Source organism: Oncorhynchus keta, chromosome 20, assembly GCF_023373465.1.
Source record: "Oncorhynchus keta strain PuntledgeMale-10-30-2019 chromosome 20, Oket_V2, whole genome shotgun sequence".
Taxonomy (NCBI): domain Eukaryota; kingdom Metazoa; phylum Chordata; class Actinopteri; order Salmoniformes; family Salmonidae; genus Oncorhynchus; species Oncorhynchus keta.
This window is the reverse complement of record NC_068440.1, coordinates 2,100,367-2,115,540: the sequence shown is the minus strand read 5'-3', so window position 1 is coordinate 2,115,540 and position 15,174 is coordinate 2,100,367. Positions and strand designations below refer to the sequence as shown.

General features: G+C 42.8%; 1 protein-coding gene across 3 annotated transcripts in view; it reads right to left on the bottom strand.

Annotated features, from left to right (window-relative positions):
• The window catches only part of LOC118399138 (RNA-binding motif, single-stranded-interacting protein 3-like), a 391,803-nt gene that overhangs the window by 161,400 nt on the left and 215,229 nt on the right, over positions 1-15,174 (bottom strand). For all 3 annotated transcript variants that reach the window (XM_052471892.1, XM_052471891.1, XM_052471893.1), the window contains one exon: positions 329-420. In XM_052471892.1, coding sequence (XP_052327852.1) covers positions 329-420 — 92 coding nt within the window. The remainder of the gene's footprint in view (positions 1-328; positions 421-15,174) is intronic.

Genomic DNA, 15,174 nt, shown 5'->3' with positions numbered 1-15,174 from the left:
TAGCCTACTGAGCAACGATGCTAACGTGCTAACAGTTCTTACCTTAGCCATTTGAGCCTGTCTTATATTAGCCTACTGAGCAACGATGCTAACGTGCTAACAGTTCTTAAGCCATTTAGCTGTCATTTGAGCCTAACAGTCTTATATTAGCCTACTGAGCAACGTTCTTATGCTATTTGAGCCGTGCTAACAGTTCTTAACAGTTCCTTAGCCATTTGAGCCTGTCTTATATTAGCCTATGCTAAGCTAACAGTTCTTAACTTAGCCATTTGAGCCTGTCTTATATTAGCCTACTGAGCAACGATGCTAACGTGCTAACAGTTCTTACCTTAGCCATTTGAGCCTGCACCCCTGTGGCTTTGAGAGACGACACCGCCTTTTGTGCTGCAGCTGGGCTATCAAAGTCCACGAAGCCATATCCTGAAGAGAAAGAGAGAAGGAGAGAATGATGAAAAATTCAGGTGGAGTGAGACGAAGAGAGAGAATGACAGGGCTTGGTAATTGTAGCAGTAATAGGTGGGCAATATGACAACAGAGGCTGCCAGTTTTAATATCTTGTGAGCACTACATGGCTTGATAGTTAGCGGCTCTGACGTTCACATGGGGATGCTTAGGAATGCTAATAAGCCATAACAAACTCAAGCCAATGTATTTTATAGTCCTAGGCTACATTATACAATGGGGAATATACACTGAGTACACGAAACATTAAGAACACCTGCTCTTTCCATGACATAGACTGACCAGGTGAATCCAGGTGAAAGATATGATTATTGATGTTATTGGTGAAATCCACTTCAATCAGTGTAGATGAAGGGGAGACGGGTTAAATACACATTTTTAAGCCATGAGTCAATTGAGACATGGATTATGTATGTGTGCCATTCAGAGGTTGAACGGGTAGTAGGTGCCAGGCGCACCGTTTGTGTCAAGAACTGCAACGCTGATGGGTTTTTTCACGCTCAACAGAACCTGTGTATATCAAGAATGGTTCACAACCCAAAGCACATCCAGCCAATTTGACACAACTGTGGGAACCATTGGAGTCAACATGGGCCAGCATCCCTGTGGAGCACTTTTGACACCTTGTAGAGTCCATGTCCCGATAAATTTAGGCTGTTCTGGTATACTCAGTGTGGGCTACAATATACACCCATACTTTATAATACCATGCTATTGTTTGAGGAGAGTGTACAATTATGAACTTGAAAATGTATTAATAAACCAATTAGGCACATTTGGGCAGTCTTGATACAACATTTTGAAGAGCTATGCAATGGTTCATTGGATCAGTCTACAACTTTGCACGTGCACTGCTGCCATCTAGTGGCCTAAATCTATATTGCGCCTGGGCTGGAATAATACATTTATGGCCTTTCTCTTGCATTTCAAAGATGATGGTACATGATGTTTTTTTTCTTTGCATTATCTTTTACCAGATCTAATGTCTTATATTCTCCTATATTAATTTCACATTTCCACAAACTTCAAAGTGTTTCCTTACAAATAGTATCAAGAATATGCATATCCTTGCTTCAGGTCCTGAGCTACAGCCAGTTAGATTTGGGTATGTCATTGGGAAAAAATGGGTTGGATCCTTAAGAGGATACAATGCTGAATATACACCTGTATTTTATAGTCCTAGGCTACATTATACAATGCTGAATATATAATGTGTTTTATAGTCCTAGGCTACATTTTACAATGCTGTATTCTATAGTAAATGTTTTAAGCTCATTTTCCAACAAAACTAAAATAATCACAACAATGCACAGATAAAGTATTCACCAACATTCCAATTGTTTTTTTTTCTTTCTAACACAAGGAATCCCCTTCAAAACGGAAAACCCTTCAGCCCCTCGACATTTGAAGAGGCTGACGTTGGCCATCACGCTCCTCACACAGCCATTTCACTTCGCAGTGCTCTTAATTCTCTGTCCGGCAACAAACCTCTCAAAGGTTGACGGCATCGTACCAGAGCCTTCATTCGTTCCCTCGTCTCTCCCACGCCCTCTGGAAATTCATCAGTGGTGAAAAGATGGAGAATGAATCTGCAGCTGTGATTTATGAGTTATTGTGATCCCGACATTCCCAGGAATGTATCAGCGGCGGGGTCACATCGGTGTTAATTAAAATGTGGTTCCAGATTAAAAGCAGTCAATGGTGGCCTCTGGTCCACAGTTTCACAAGGAAAGTGTAATTAGAAGGGGATAATGGGGGGAGCCGGGCCGAGCTGGTGTGGCTCCGCTTTACACACTGTTTCACACACACACACACACACACACACACATGGGCGAGCACACAGAAACACACACACTCAAACACACCGACGTGTGTGTGGAGTTTCCTGCATTCGATAGAGGTAAAGGATCGTGATAAATAAAGGTAAAATCATAACCTGAATTGAGCTCCCTTCTGATTAACAACAGGAAGGTAAAATGAAGGAAAACTGACAAATGTTAATTAGGAAACACTACTGTAAGAGCTGGAGGTGAAATAAGGTTGAATTAAATCCTATTGCCAAAACAGATGGGATGGTTCTACCTAGCTGAGACGCAGTTAACCAGCTCATAAATGTAATATTGAAGAGGTGAATGGTGAAGTATAAAAAGGAATGTTCAGTGGAAGAGGAACACGAAAGGGGTTTGAGAAACAAGACTGTTGACCTACATTCAGCAGAGGTAGGAGAGTACTGGTTCCTCAGAGCAGGGATTACCTGTACGGCACTGGGAAGTCACTGTGGTCGGCTCCATGCAGAGACCAAGGGCAAAAGGCCACAGCATTACGGCGCGACCTCAAAAGACCCGCGAATACCAAACACAATTCCCGACAGAGAGAGTTCAACTGAACCCAGTTGCAGGAGTCAGGAGAGGACAATGTAGTTCAATATGACAGACAGGGAAGTTGTCAATGACTGGAGTTACAGTGTGCGTGTCAAACATGGCACGGCACAGGCAGTATTGTACTGGGGAGCCAACGCGCAAGCGTGTCTGTGTGCCTGCCATGAGAGTCATTCGGAAAGTACAAAACACTCTTCTAAGACGCTGAGAATACATCAGGGTCAGCAGACAACCTTTCACTCAATTCAAGCGTTTAAAAGAAAGATATATCACACACAAACTGCACTCCACATGTTGTTATAAGGCAAGTAAGGAGGAGGTGCAGTACAATATTTCTAATGATGGTTGTCTGGAATTACACCCATGGTGAGGGAATGGAGGAAGGCGTCGCTTTGATGTCGCAAACACATCCTGGTGGTTACGCAAACAAAAAATCTATACCTGTCACTAAGAGCCGGCTCGACTTGATGGAGTAGACGCGCCACGTCTGACACACAGCACATCCACAGCAGAAACAAATGTAAGCAGAAGAAAGAGAAACATGAACTGTCTTATCGCATTTCCTGGGCCTGGTCTAACTGCTGCTGTCGAAATAAAGACAGAATAGCCGGTTAGGATGGTGAAGCCTAGACGCTCTGCAGAGCGCTGCGAGAGCCCAAGGCCCCTATGAAACACAATACACGTTATGCTAGACCGCTAATGCTAACCTACACAGCTACAATATCCTGAAACCAGATAAAGGACTTATTACAATGCACATATCAATGTATCAATCATGCATGCATCATTCATGCATTTCGCTATCAAATTATGTTAATCTTAATTACATCAGGGGAAATTTGCATATTTTATCTGCATAATAGTCTGGATCGTTTGGGCCCCCCCCCCCACCCACCTAAATTGATATTCCCATTTTGATACAGTATTTCCATTTCCATATTCTGCTAGCTCTAATGATCCTGTTTTGCATTGCATACTACTTTACAATAATACCATCAGCATGAATAATGGTTCAGTCACATGTTGGCAGAATTACAATAGTTACATGTAATCGCTTACATCCATGTGAGTCATCAAGGAGGCAGAGCAGCTGATGCACACATTGTTAATTACCGCGGTTACACACGTTAATGATTATCGAGAGCACTTGCATGCTGTAATAGAGCATATACATACAGCCACTCTAAACAATATTCATGCTGCTTTACATAGTGTCATAGAATTACAGTATTCCAAAAATGTGACACGACAGTCCAACGGGGGCAGATGTTCTTACTTCACAGTTGGGCCAAATAACCATTTCATTGTATTATTGTCATTGTCGTCCCCCGGTACCCCTTGTATGATGCCTTACTATTGTTATTTTACTGCAGCTCTTTAATTATTAGTTACTTTTATTTTTTACTCATCTATTTTTTACTTCACCCTTATTTTTCTTAAAACTGCATTATTGATAAGTAAGCATTTCACTGTAAGGTCTACACTTGTTGTATTCGGCGCGCGTGACAAATCAAATTGGATTTGATATAGGGAGAAAGACAGGATCCTTTCTGGCTGGCCATGATTGGCTGAGAGGAGGGGTTGACCATGCTGATGGTTGGCCATGCTTTCACATGTTAATTCTTAAAGAGATGGGTTAAGAGTGTGTGAACGATGCTGAATGGGCGTAAACAAAGAAGAGCTCTCTAGCACTCAAAATATTTAAAACCTCTCGTGACTACCCATGCCACATGCGGGAGCGTAGTCATCGACGGACACTAATTAGCATAACGCAACGGACATAAATATTTCTAGAAAATATTCCTATTCATGAAAATCACAAATGAAATATATTGAGACACAGCTTAGCCTTTTGTTAATCACCCTGTCATCTCAGATTTTCAAAATATGCTTTACAGCCAAAGCTAGACAAGCATTTGTGTAAGTTTATCGATAGCCTAGCATAGCATTTTGTCCAGCTAGTAGCAGGTAACTTGGTCACGGAAATCAGAAAAGCAATCAAATTAAATTGTTTGCCTTTGATGAGCTTCGGATGTTTACACTCACGTTAGATAGCAGTTAGATAGCAAATGTTCCTTTTTTCCAAAAATATTATTTTTGGAGGCGAAATAGCTCTGTTTGTTCTTCACATTTGGCTGAGAAATAGCCCGGAAATTGCAGTCACGAAAACTCCCCAAAAATATTCCAAATTAGCTCCATAATATCGACAGAAACATGGCAAACGTTGTTCATAATCCTTCCTCAAGGTGTTTTTCAAATATCTATTCGATAATATCTCGGCCGGGACAATTCGTTTTTCAGTAGGACCGATTGGAATAATGGCTACCTCTGTATTTTACGCGAGAGTCACTCTGGGAGCCATCAGGTGACCACTTGCGCAATGTAGCCACTTACGGGTTTTCTTCAACACAAATGCGTAAAACTACCTCACAAGGCTGTAGACACCTTCGGGAATATGGAGAAAGAGTAATCTGGTTGATAGCCCATTCACTGCTCAATAGGGACGCATTGGGACGCATGGCTTTCAAAACATGAGGCACTTCCGGATTGGATTTCTATCCTAAGCTGTCAATTATATGCATATTCTAGCATCTTGTCCTGACAAAATATCCCGTTTACTACGGGAACGTTATTTTTCCAAAAATGTGCCCCCTAGTCACAAAAGGATATTAAAGCAGGATAACCTTACCATGCTTCCTCCAATCACAGTGTATGATATAACATTTTGGAGCTCTGAATTTTTGTAATCTGTAAAAAAATATATATATATTCTAAATAAACCAAATGCTTTAATTCAATTCAAAATACTTTATTGGCATGGAAAGTGTGAACGCATTGGCAAAGCAAACATACACTGAGCGTACAAAACATTAAGAGCACCTTCCTAATGTTGAGCTGGATGCCATTCTGGGGTAGCTGTGTGTGTGTGTTTGTGCCTATGTATGTGTTTGTCTGTGTGTGGCTAGCTGCAGCCAAGGCCGGGTTGGTTGGTCCCGCTCTTAACCCAGATGAGAGGATCCTAGCTAGGCTCTGCATTCCTCCTCATTTATCCTCCTGGACTGGGTGACTGGAGATAAATAAAATAAAGGCTCCAAGAACCTGTCCATGCACTACCAAACCAACTGTGTGTGTGTGTGTATGTGTGTGTGTGTGTGTGTGTGTGTGTGTGTGTGTGTGTGTGTGTGTGTGTGTGTGTGTGTGTGTGTGTGTGTGTGTGTGTGTGTGTGTGTGTGTGTGTGTGTGTGTGTGTGTGTGTGTGTGTGTGTGTGTGTGTGTGTGTGTGTGCGTGTGTGTGTGCACGCGCTTGTGTGTCTAAACTGAGGCAGAATAAATATATCTTGGTTGAGGGATCATTCGGAGGGAAAAAAAATGTCATGTCATGTATAAAAATGTTATCTTTGGGTTGGAGACCTCTGACCACATCAGTCCCATCAGGGCGCTTCCCCCTCACAAACACACTGGTAGGACAGACGTGTTTTCATCTGGGTTTTTCTGCAAACACACACAAACCCAACCCGCACGCACGCTGCTCATAGCAACACACACATGCATGTGTACAAGTACAGTACGTGTGTGTACCATACAGACCAGAACACGCAGCTATTACACATTCATTTACCGTTCACAGATTCAATGTCAACTTGTCAGCCTAACGCTCGAGGACAATATTCCATTTTTCCCTCAAATAATTCTTATGGAGTGTTCTTTTATGTGAGACACTACAGGCGAGATAGTGGTACAGGCAATTCACTTATCAACCCTGCAACTTGGATTTATGGGGGATTCATCTCTCACTGATGCACCGTATTGGCTTCATTGTATTTCTTGTCATTTTCTCCCAGGTATAAAAGTGTCCTTGTCTGCGTCCCAAATGGCCCCCACTATTCCTAGTGCACTACTTTTAAACAAAGCCCTATGGGCCCTGGTCAAAAGCAATGCACTATACAGGGAATATAGTGCCATTTGAGACTTAGCTCTTGTCTGTGAGCTACAGTGCCCTGCTGAGGACAAAGTGCCAGGGCACAGGGCCAAGGGGACACAGACAGCACAGCTCACTGGCACCATACATTACAGACTGTGGACTCTTGTCAGGAACGACCTCATACTGTTCCAGAACACCTACAGTATCTACTGTACTGTACAGTAATAGCCTTGGGTACAGACACTACGGACTGGTTTCCCGGACACAGACAGACTAAGCCAGTCCTGGACTAAAAAGCATTTTCAACGGAGATTCTATAGAGCATGCTTTTTAGTTCAAGTCTTGGAAACAGGCCCTATGGGTTTCAACCCATAGTGGATTAACTGGGTATGGGCCTCTACCTGGGGTGGTAGAGCTGCATAATGACATGTCACTCATCATCTGATCAATAACCTTCTGCCTCCCTTAGCTGCAGGCGCTGTCCATTGATCTTCTGTCTGTCTGCACCACTTTTACTGTAGCAGAACTGTTAAATGTTACTGTAAAGCACTGCTTATTGTAGAACTGTTACATTTCAGTGCAGCAGAGCAGGAAATCAACCAGGTGGTGTAGATATGAGATTATCATCTTGACTATTCAAATACTGAAGTATTTTCATATCTGGGCTTTAGTTAATCCTTCCTTCCTTCTCTCTATCCCTCGCCTTCCTATCAATGCCCAGGGGTAACGTATAGTACAACACCATACAGTCCAGCTGCCGTAGTATTTCACTCAAATTCTCATCAATCAAAACAAGTAACTGGGTGTCTAAGGTACAGTCATTCCAAAACCAACATTCCCGTGCACAGTTGATTTAATTGATAAGCAGTGGACATTATTTTGTATCAATAATTAAGAATTATGAGGGCTTATTCACGGGAAAGCCTACCATCATAAATGTTCCATTATGATTTGTGGACTCATAAAGCTATCTACTGTATATTGGGCGAAGATGTTACTTAAATACCCAGTTACTAAGAGAGACAGCTCGAGTTTGAAAATCGCTCAGTTCACAGTGTTTAAACTAAGCTCCATTTAGATGAGAGAGAATTACAAATGCGCCAGTCTTGACTAAATGGCTATAGCCTAATTTAAGGGACCCCAAACCAGCTTTCAAAATTCTCATTTGCTCATCTTAAGAATACCTCTCAGAGCCAACTGGTGTTTTAATTGATCTGAGTGGGCAGAATATTACTAGTGAGAAAATATCCTAAACGCGCAGCAGTGTTGTGTTTGGGACCACCTAAAACAAGACTGATTCAAGACCAAGACCGGAGCAAATTGAGTCCGAGGCAAGACTAAGACCGGAGGAGTGGTCAAAACCGAGACCAGAAAAATGTGAGTCCAGTTCAAGACCATGTTGTAATTTAGTCAAATCAGCACCATAATAAGAGTTCAAAATGTCCAGTATTTCTGTGTTCATATTTCAGAACAACATGTGGATTCTTTAGACATTCAGAATAGTGAATAAAGGCATGTTGAGGGACAATAGAAATTATTACTAACCCAAACACAGAGGAAAACAATGGGCCTACTATACCTTCAGAGAAAGGCTAAGGATTTACAAAATAATGATTGTAATAATGATATTTTTATTTTCAATTATGTTCTGATTGAATCTCTTCAGTTTTTGTTGGAAAGGAAAGGGTTAACACGGATTAGAAAAAAAAGATCCAATCAGGATTTTTCTTTGCTGGTCTCTGGGGGAAAAAATTGATCTAGCTAAATCAGCCATTGGCTAGGCCATCAGAAGTGAGATAAATTATTTTGGAGTGACAGTGGAATCAACCATCAACCACTGAGAAATAGTGAGCAGTAGTTTTTCCAGGGTCTAGCTAGCTAGCTTTTGTTGTCGGCTAGTTTGCAGTAGCTGTTGTTTTTCATCTCTCCCGAGCCCGTATGGGAGTTGTAGCGATGAGACAAGATACTAATTACTAACAATTGGATACCACGAAATTGGGGAGAAAAGGGGGTAAAATAAAATTAAAATAAGAGTGTGCGAGCAAGGAGTCCTAAAAACCTGATTCAGTTACACCAGCTCTGTCAGGAGGAATGGGCCAAAATTCACCCAAATTATTGTGGGAAGCTTGTGGAAGCCTACCCAAAACGTTTGACCCAAGTTAAACAATTTAAAGGCAATGGTACCAAATACTAATTGAATGTATGTAAACTTCTGACCCACTGGGAATGTGATGAAGAAATAAAAGCTGAAATAAATCATTATCTCTACTATTATTCTGACATTTCACATTCTTAAAATAAAGTGGTGACCTAAAACAGGGAATTTTTTACAAGGATTTAATGTCAGGAATTGTGAAATACTGAGTTAAACGTATTTGGCTAAGGTGTATGTAAACTTCTGACTTCAACTGTATATAAGTGCTTGCCTTAGTTTGCATTTTACTGGTAGATATCATACGTTGAAAGGTCTTTCCTACCCTACCGGCTACTGATGTAATTCTTCTGTGAGCTGCTCCAAAGCACTCTTGCTGCAGTATACCTCCACTACACAACTTTGATAAGCATCAGTATGGGCTCCCGAGTGGGGCAGTGGTCTAAGGCACTACAGACACCCTGGTTTGAAACCAGGCTGTATCACAATCGGCCGTGATTGATAGTCCCATAGGGCGGCGCACAATTGGCCCAGCGTCATCTGGGTTTGGCCTGTGTAGACCATCATTTTAAATAAAGAAATAAGAGTTTGTTCTTAACTGGCTTGCCTAATTAAATCCAGCTCAAATAACTGGCTTGCCTAATTAAATCCAGGTCAAATAACTGGCTTGCCTAATTAAATCCAGGTCAAATAACTGGCTTGCCTAATTAAATCCAGCTCAAATAACTGGCTTGCCTAATTAAATCCAGGTCAAATAACTGGCTTGCCTAATTAAATCCAGGTCAAATAACTGGCTCACCTAATTAAATCCAGGTCAAATAACTGGCTCGCCTAATTAAATCCAGGTCAAATAACTAGCTTGCCTAATTAAATCCAGGTCAAATAACTGGCTTGCCTAATTAAATCCAGCTCAAATAACTGGCTCGCCTAATTAAATCCAGGTCAAATAACTGGCTTGCCTAATTAAATCCAGGTCAAATAACTGGCTCGCCTAATTAAATCCAGGTCAAATAACTGGCTTGCCTAATTAAATCCAGGTCAAATAACTGGCTTGCCTAATTAAATCCAGGTCAAATAACTGGCTCGCCTAATTAAATCCAGGTCAAATAACTGGCTTGCCTAATTAAATCCAGGTCAAATAACTGGCTTGCCTAATTAAATCCAGGTCAAATAACTGGCTTGCCTAATTAAATCCAGGTCAAATAACTGGCTCGCCTAATTAAATCCAGGTCAAATAACTGGCTTGCCTAATTATATCCAGGTCAAATAAACAATTTTCAGGGATGAAGAAGTACGCCATGCCCACTGAAAAAAACGGTGTATGTCCTCCACTGGCCCTTTGTGTTTTACAAAACTGGACTACATGAGTGAGCTGGTATTACGTTTCCTGTCCTTTCAGAATCACAAAACCTGTCACACACTGGAGGCCTATAGGTTCGCCACTGTGTAACATGTCGATAATACATAAAAAAAGGCTGTTAAAATATAACTGTTTTAAGAAAGGAATGTGTATATTTGGCCTGGCGAAGCGGTTTTATGGAAGCTCATAATTATGATTTTTTTTTTACTCCACTGGTCTCGGGAAGAAATGAAAAGGACACCGAGACAAGACCGAGACAGACAATATGTGGTCTCGAGACCAAGACCAGTCTGGAGTACTACAAAACTGACGCCCAGCAAACCTGGTCTCCATTCAGATGTGTAATTGTTTTTCGCCACTCAGTTACACGGTAATACACAGTAATTACATTATCTAGTTAGCTTAATAGCGTAACCCAGATGTGTTGGGTGCATCATCTGAAGAGCTCTTGAGAGGGAGGGGGGCAGAGACCTGCAAGGTGTTCATTACTTGTCAAAAGGTTGTTGAAGGTAGACTCAGCTAAATTACGTTGTCACAAGCAACACCGCAGATAGAGATGAGCGAGATGCAACACTTTGCTCTCACAGCCACACACAGTGCAAGTGCACAAGCTCGCTTCACGCTGCTAGAGCCTGGTAGCACCAAACCAGCTCTTCAATGCCCTTAGTTGCTGCGGAAATTGGCCCACTATGTGGTTTACTTTGAGGATCTATTTCATTTTGCTGAGTCTACCTTTAAGATGGATCCTCTGGCAAAACACAAACTGCTTCTGGAAGCAACGTCAGCACCATAACTGTTGTTCGGGAACTTCATGAAATGGGTTTCCATGGCAGAGCAGCTGCACAAAAGCCACCATGCACAATGCCAAGCATTGGCTGGAGTGGTGTAAAGCTCGCCACCATTGGACTCTGGAGCATTGGAAACGCGTTCTCTGGAGTGATTAGGGATGAATGACAATGTGAATGGAAATCTTGGAAAGTGCGAAGGGAAATCTTAACTCTACAGCATACAATGATGACATTCTAGACAATTCTGTGCTTCCAACTTGGTGGCAACAGTTTGGGGAAGGCCCTTTCCTGTTTCAGCATGACAATGGCCCCGTGCTCAAAGTGAGGTCCATACAGAAATGGTTTGTCGAGATTGGTTGGAAGAACTTGACTGCCTACACAGAGCCCTGACCTCAACTCCATCGAATACCTTTGGAATGAATTGTAATGCCGATTGCGAGACAGGCCTAATCGTCCAACATCAGTGCCCGACCCCACTAATGCTCTTGTGGCTGAATGGAAGTCCCCTCAGCAACGTTCCAACATCTAATGTAAAGACTTCCCAGAAGAGTGGAGGCTGTTATAGCAGCAAAGCGGGGACCAACACCATATTAATGCCCATGATTTCAGAATGCGATGTTCGACGTTCAGGTGTCCACATACTTTTGGTAATGTAATGTATGCAGTCATGTGGTAGGTCTAAGTGTGATGGTCTACACGGGCCAACCCCGGACGATGCTGGGCCAATTGTGCGCCGCCCTATGGAACTTCCAATCACTGCCGGATGTGATACAGTCTGGATTCGAACCAGGGACTGTAGTGACGTCTCTTGCACTAAGATGCAGTGTCTTAGACTGCTGCGCCACTCTGGAGCTTGAGGGCTACTTCATGCATTACTTCTAATTCATGCTACTTCATGCATGACATTTCATTTGACGATGTTAGTAATTTAGATCATAGGCTAGAATGTCAAGAGACCTGGCTTTAAACAGTGGCATAATACATGGAAAGGTGAGCACCAGAGGGGGCACTTAAGCCTACAAAGCTGCGAGTTGTAGAGGTACAATTCATATACAGGAAGTGACATTTTCTGCTACATGTACATCCAGGTCTGCCTGATTGTTGATGCAGCAACAGCAACATAATCACCTCAGCAGATTGTACAAAGATGGGCAGACAGAGCAAATATTTGAACAAAGCATAGATCAATGAAAAATCAAGAAGGGCCCCCGAAAAATAAATCTCCCCTATCAGAGACAAACATTAAAATCATGACAAGGACAAAGTGTTCCTGTATTTTTTTAAGTGCGGCCCTCTTTGTCCCCCAGCTCTGATTAATTCATGAGGAACAGCCAAGCCGCCCCCATCTACCCTTATTCATGCATTTTTGATTTATTCCTTCCTTAACTAATCAAGGATATGATCATTACTCAGGAAGATGCAGGGGTGAACCCCCGAACTCCTGGCAGGTCAGGGGAAGGCCGATGCCCTCATTGTGGTTACCACACCAGCGACGGTTGCTCTCTGATAAAAAATGGTGATAGATACGCCCTCGAATGATAGCCCTCAAGGCCATTTGTCCATGGACTGGGAGGGGAGAGAGCCCAACAGAGTTGTATAAGGATGGAACCGACATAGAACACAAGCAAGGATGGTGTCAGAGCTCAGGGCTCATGGCACGGAGACTGTGCTGCTGTCCCCTGGGGCATTGGTCTCCCGGCTGGCCTGGACTAGAAGTGAAGCGGAGACCACACTGCCAACGGGAGCAGCACAGGAAGTGGAGGGGGGACAAAAGGTCACTGTTTGAGGAATGTGGTGGCCGAGTTCCATTTACGACGTGCTCGCCCAATCAGACGCCAGCTTGGTGAGCAGCCAACTTGGAAGGCGAGAGAGCGCCTTGGCTTACAGGAATGGGAGATGGAAGGGGAAGGGAGAAGGGGGGCTTGAGCTGTGTGAGGCTCTGCAGAAAAACAAAATGAATGGATTATGAGTGCAACACATTGAGGTTTGCGTGCTGGACGCCACCCAATTAATGGAATACTCCCATTGCGATTTCTAATTAAGGTCATTAATACACATGCGAACAGGGGAAAGGCTAACGGTCTCTCTCCCTGCCTCTCTCATTTCTACATAGCTCGCCCCGTTCTGGGATCGCTTTTGGGGAGAGAGAGGCATTTTGGAAGAGGTCTGCTGCTGGCCACACTTCAGTTGAGATTCTCATCTGCACATAATTCACTTTCAAAGGGCAGAGGGGCTATGGAGAGAATCCTTAATTACGCCGGCATCGTGTACAACATAGACAAATGTTTATATGTCGGCTACTCTAATGAGAAACCAATAATGGATGCAAACAGCAATCACTTGCCTTGCTCTCTCTCCACTTCCCCGAAAAGCCATACGGGACAATCCGAAACAGGGCTTTTTGGAGAGCGCAACCTCATTCATCAATTCTCCTTTATGCTCGGCATCATGCAATACTACACTCAGCCTTCAATGTAGCCATAAATCTCTCTTTATAGGGCCTAACATGGCAGATATTTCTCAATTAAAGGGTCATTCTGTGCTAGGGGGTTAGTGTATGGATGCAGGCCATTGTAATGGTCAAGCCTAGACAGTGATGCCCTACTTTATATACGGTATATTTTCGACAGGATCATTAGGCAAAAGGTACCAGTTTGCTATATCACTACAATTGTTATTACGCACACAAGGAATAATGACCGTGTGTTGGAAATGAATTCTATTTAAACCTTCATTAAAACCTCTAATTGTTTCACAGCAAGACGCCAGCAGGGTTATCGGGAGTTTGTTTGCAAATCCTTGAAAGTACATTATTGAAGTGCCGTGTGATATTGTGTAGTGTAGTGTACCTTCTATGTAATTACCATGTGGATTTAATTATCATCTAATATAATAACATATGCCTTTTTAGCAGACGCTTTAATCCAAAGCCATACACACGTAGATTTTTCTGTGCGTGTGTTCCCGCGACTCAAACCCACTATCCTGGCATTGCAAGTATCATACCCTACCAACTGAGCTACAGAGGACCAATATAAATACACTTGATGACAGGTTATGTGGTTACCAGGTTTCCATCCAACCATTTCATGCGGCTGAATTACCTGATGCATGAAAAGAAGTCACAACCGGGCTGATGGAAACATGATATGCCGGTAAAATGTAATAAACGCCGACAGACAGTTTGTTCGTGAGACACGGTGGTATCTTTTTGTGTCAGTAAAATTAATTACGGGAGAAATTGCGGTGGAAACACCTTAATGTGTAAATATGATATAATAACCATCACATTGAAGTAAAGTTGGAGTCACGCGATGATATGTTTGTGTGGTCCCCCCACTACAACTCAGGAAACCACGCATTTTATTAGGCAACAAATGAAATAAGTTATGATTAACTTCACAGGGTGGTGAAAGTGCACGTGATGAGCTTGATGCTCCTTTCCAATAAATATTGAGGGTCTTATTCTTGTGACGTGATGATCAATGTTTGCTGCCATTTGACAAATAATATTGCTCTCATCCATAATAATCTCATAGTGTAGGTTGACTACCTGCACCATATCTGCACCCCGTTGAGCTGTTGCAGATTTTTGAATATTCGCATGAAAATCTGTCGCAAATTGGATGGAAACCTAGCTATTGAGGAACAACAACAGGCAGCTGAGAAGAGAACAAAGTCGTGGGAGCCAATCGTCTCATCTAATTTCCCACAATCCAGTGCGGTGTCGCGCCGGCAGACGGGCTTGGTGAATCTCAGCCTCAGCGGCTTTATCTCCTGGCGGAGGAAACGGGGGTCCTTTAAAGGTCTGAGGTCATTTCCTCTGCCTCTGGGCTCATACAGGAAAATATAAAATGTCTCCATTCGGCCAGACCCTGCTTTCTTTCAAATGCCCGAGCTGCCTTTTTCAAGCTTTTAAGAGGCCCTTGTGGCCTCCGGATGGCAAATTAGTGGCTTCGGTTCCCCCAGATCCTCAGATGAAGCTAACCCATATCTCACTCCTACTAAATGAGAAACATCCAAAGGGAACCAGAGGGAACAATAGAGGGAGAGAAAGAGGGAGAATGCCTCCCCTCTTACCCACAGAGCTTGACGACCCTTAAGCCTTTGAC